Raw genomic sequence first — 3,562 nt, forward strand, 5'->3', positions numbered from 1 at the left:
AATTAAAGCAGTGTAATGTGTTGCACATTACACTGCTTTTATTATGCTGCATGAGATGTATAATGTTTAGCTCTTTTAGTGTAATGTGCACAAAGAGCTAAACAATATAACAAATTAAAGTAATATAATTAATAACAAATAAATTAAAGTAATATAGTTTATTGTTACGCTAAACAATAATAATTAAAACAGTATAATTAATCAATGCATTATAAAAGACAAATAAATTAAATTATGTTAGGCTAAATAATAATTAATAATTTTATAATTAATGAAACAATAATGTAACAAATTATAGTTTATAAAAAACAAACAAATTAATAAAACAACTAAACAACAATAATTAATAATTTTATTAATATTTCAAATAAACTTATAGTTTTTTGTTTATTCTTTTGCTAGAATTATGGACAAATATTTGATAAGAAAACCACGTACCCAAGATTCAGCTCCTGCACAAGATTCATCTTCATCTTCTAAGCGAATTCGTGTTGACTTTAACTTAGAGAATCTTCCTTCAGATCCTGGGCTACGAGAAAAAATTTCATCTTATCATCCTAATCATCATGATGAAATAAGAAGATATTATTTAACAAAAGGCCCTAGTCAACCTGTTTTACACAGTGATGATTACCCTATATCTTTTTTTTCTGGAAAGCCCCGTCGATTTTTATCCAAATGGTATAAAGATAGATACTGGTTGGAATATAGTATAGACAAAGATGCAGTATTCTGTTTTTATTGCTACCTATTTGGACAAGATGTTGGTAAGCAAGGGGGAGGTGACACTTTTGTAACGAAGGGATTCAAACTTTGGAATCAGAAAGATAAGTTAAATTCCCATGTTGGAGGAGTTAATAGTGCTCACTACCAAGCTGTTCAGAAGGGTAATGATTTGTTGAAGGAAAAGCAACACATTCAAAGTGTTTTTGTTAAGCAATCAAATCAAGATAAAATTGACTATCGGATTCAATTAAATGCAATAGTTGATTGCATAAGATTCCTTTTATGCCGGGGATTAGCTTTTCGTGGTCACGATGAATCTCAAGGTTCAAGTGATAAAGGAAATTTCCTTGAGCTTGTACAATTTTTGGGGGATCACAATGAATCTATCAATGAAGTGTTGCAAAAAGCTTCGAAAAATTGCAAGCTTACCCACCCTGACATTCAAAAAGATATTGTGAATGCAATTGCATGTGAAACATCAAAAGCCATCATCAAGGATCTTGACAATGGGTTCTTTTCAATATTAGTTGATGAGTCACGTGATATCTCAGTAAAAGAACAAATGACCCTCGTTCTTCGTTATGTGAACAAAGAAGGAATTATTATAGAGCGATTCCTTGGTATTGTACATGTAGCAAGTACTACCGCTTTGTCACTCAAGCATGCTATTGAATGTTTACTTTGTAAACATAATTTGAGTTTATCGAACCTACGTGGGCAAGGTTATGACGGGGCTAGTAATATGCAAGGTGATATCAATGGTCTCAAAACTTTAATTTTGAAAGAGAACAAGTCAGCATTTTATGTCCATTGTTTTGCTCATCAACTTCAATTGACACTTGTTTCTGTTGCTAAAAATCACATTAACATTGCTGAATTTTTTTATGTGGTTAGTCATTTAGTAACTGTTGTTGGAGGCTCTTGTAAGAGACGAGATGCTCTTCGAGATACACAATTTGCCAAAATTAAAGAAGATTTAGAGAATGGTGTACGTAGAAGTGGACAAGGTTTGAATCAAGAGACAAATCTTAAACGTCCTGGTGATACACGTTGGGGATCATATTATGGGACCATTCTCAGTTTGATTTTGATGTTCTCTGCTATTATTGATGTACTAGAGATTATTGAAGAAGATGGCCTTTCCGACCAAAAAGTTGAAGCTCGATCTATTATGAGGTCAATTCTTTCTTTTGAATTTGTCTTTGCTCTACACTTGATGAAAAATATTTTAGGGATCACAAATGAGTTGTCAATAGCATTACAAAAAAAAAATCAAGATATAGTAAATGCTATGGATCTTGTTAAAGTGTCTAAGCAACGGTTGCAAGTGATGAGAGATGATGGATGGGCATCTTTATTAGCTGAAGTATCTTTATTTTGTACCTCACATGATATTCCTATCTTGGACATGGAAGCGATATTTGTAGTTAGTGGGAGGCCGCGACGCAGCACCCAACAAAATACAAATTTACATCATTATCGTGTTGAGCTATTCTACACAGTCATAGATATGCAACTTCAAGAGCTTAACAACCGTTTTTCTGAGGCGAATACTGATTTGCTACTTTGTATGGCTTGCTTGAATCCAAGTAATTCATTTGTGGCTTTCGATAAGGAAAAGTTGATACGTCTAGCTAAGTTCTATCCCTCTGATTTTCTTGGGACAGATATTTTGGCACTTGACTCTCAACTGCAGAATTATATTTTTGATATGCGCAGCAATGACTTCTTTTTAGAGCTTCAAAGAGTTAGTGAACTTGCTGAAAAGTTAGTGAGCACAAGAAAACATGAGACTTATCCATTAGTCTATTTGCTAGTGAAGCTAGCTTTGACCCTTCCAGTTGCTACTGCAACAGTCGAAAGAAGTTTTTCAGCAATGAAATATGTAAAGAATGAACTGCGCAATCGAATGGGAGATCAATGGATGAATGATTGCTTGATTGTGTATATTGAAAAAGATGTAGCTTGTAGTATTGATAATGAGACTATTATGCAACGATTTCAAAATATGAAAACTCGTAGAAAGCAATTGTAAATTCTATGTATTTGTGTATTTTTTTATTGTTGTTGTTGTCAATATATAAAATTTTCTTTTTATTAGATTGTGTAATTTATGCTTATTGAGGAACACCCTGAAAAAATTTCCTGGAGTCGCCACTGTCGCTATCTCACTGAAAACCTCATCCTCCAAATCGATAACCATAACAAACTTGATAAGTATATTGTCTTTGGTTCTTCTGGAAGCAACCCAATGCAGAGCCCCATTGACAGAAGCATGTGGGTTACCATAGCATTCAGTACTTGTGGGAGGCAAGGCTGTAGTAAGCGTTTTCCATTCAGCAGTGGCAAGTGAGTAAACCTCAACCTCAAGCTTGGGTGGAGACGCGCTTTTTCTATCTCGAAAACTCAGAATCCTCGCCACCTTATAGTCACTGGTTTTGGAATCAATTCCAAACCCAACAGAAACACTGTATCTGAATGGTGGGATATAGGGTAGAGGTAGAGGTTTACTCACTTGGACGAACTTTCTGATGCAAGGGTTCCAGATGATGAAAGTGTCACAACATATATAATTGGCAAGGCAGATGAGGCCGTCATAAGTACCCACCACACGGAATCTCTCTTGACCATGGAGAAGAGGGAAGTAAAACTTGGTGTATTCATTGAAATCTTGGTCGTCGTCCCAATGCAATGCGTAGTGCTCTTTTCCTTGTTCGTGGGGGATTTTATATACTTGGCAGGCGGTCTTAGAGTAGAGGCTGAAAAGGAGGTATTTGGTGGTGGAATGGCGGAGATGGTCGGAAATGAAAGAAGGGTTTTGGATTAGAGATTTCCA

General features: G+C 35.0%; 1 protein-coding gene across 1 annotated transcript; it reads left to right on the plus strand.

Moving 5' to 3' along the window:
* Positions 1-415: 415 nt before the first annotated feature.
* Positions 416-2,761, plus strand: LOC126696023 (uncharacterized; the record flags this gene model as incomplete). The annotated part of the gene is made up of 1 exon (XM_050392813.1): positions 416-2,761. A coding segment is annotated over one exon (2,346 nt), but the record flags the coding sequence as incomplete, so codon positions are not given.
* Positions 2,762-3,562: the final 801 nt, after the last annotated feature.

The sequence above is a fragment of the Quercus robur genome, chromosome 8 (genome assembly GCF_932294415.1).
Source record: "Quercus robur chromosome 8, dhQueRobu3.1, whole genome shotgun sequence".
Lineage (NCBI taxonomy): Eukaryota > Viridiplantae > Streptophyta > Magnoliopsida > Fagales > Fagaceae > Quercus > Quercus robur.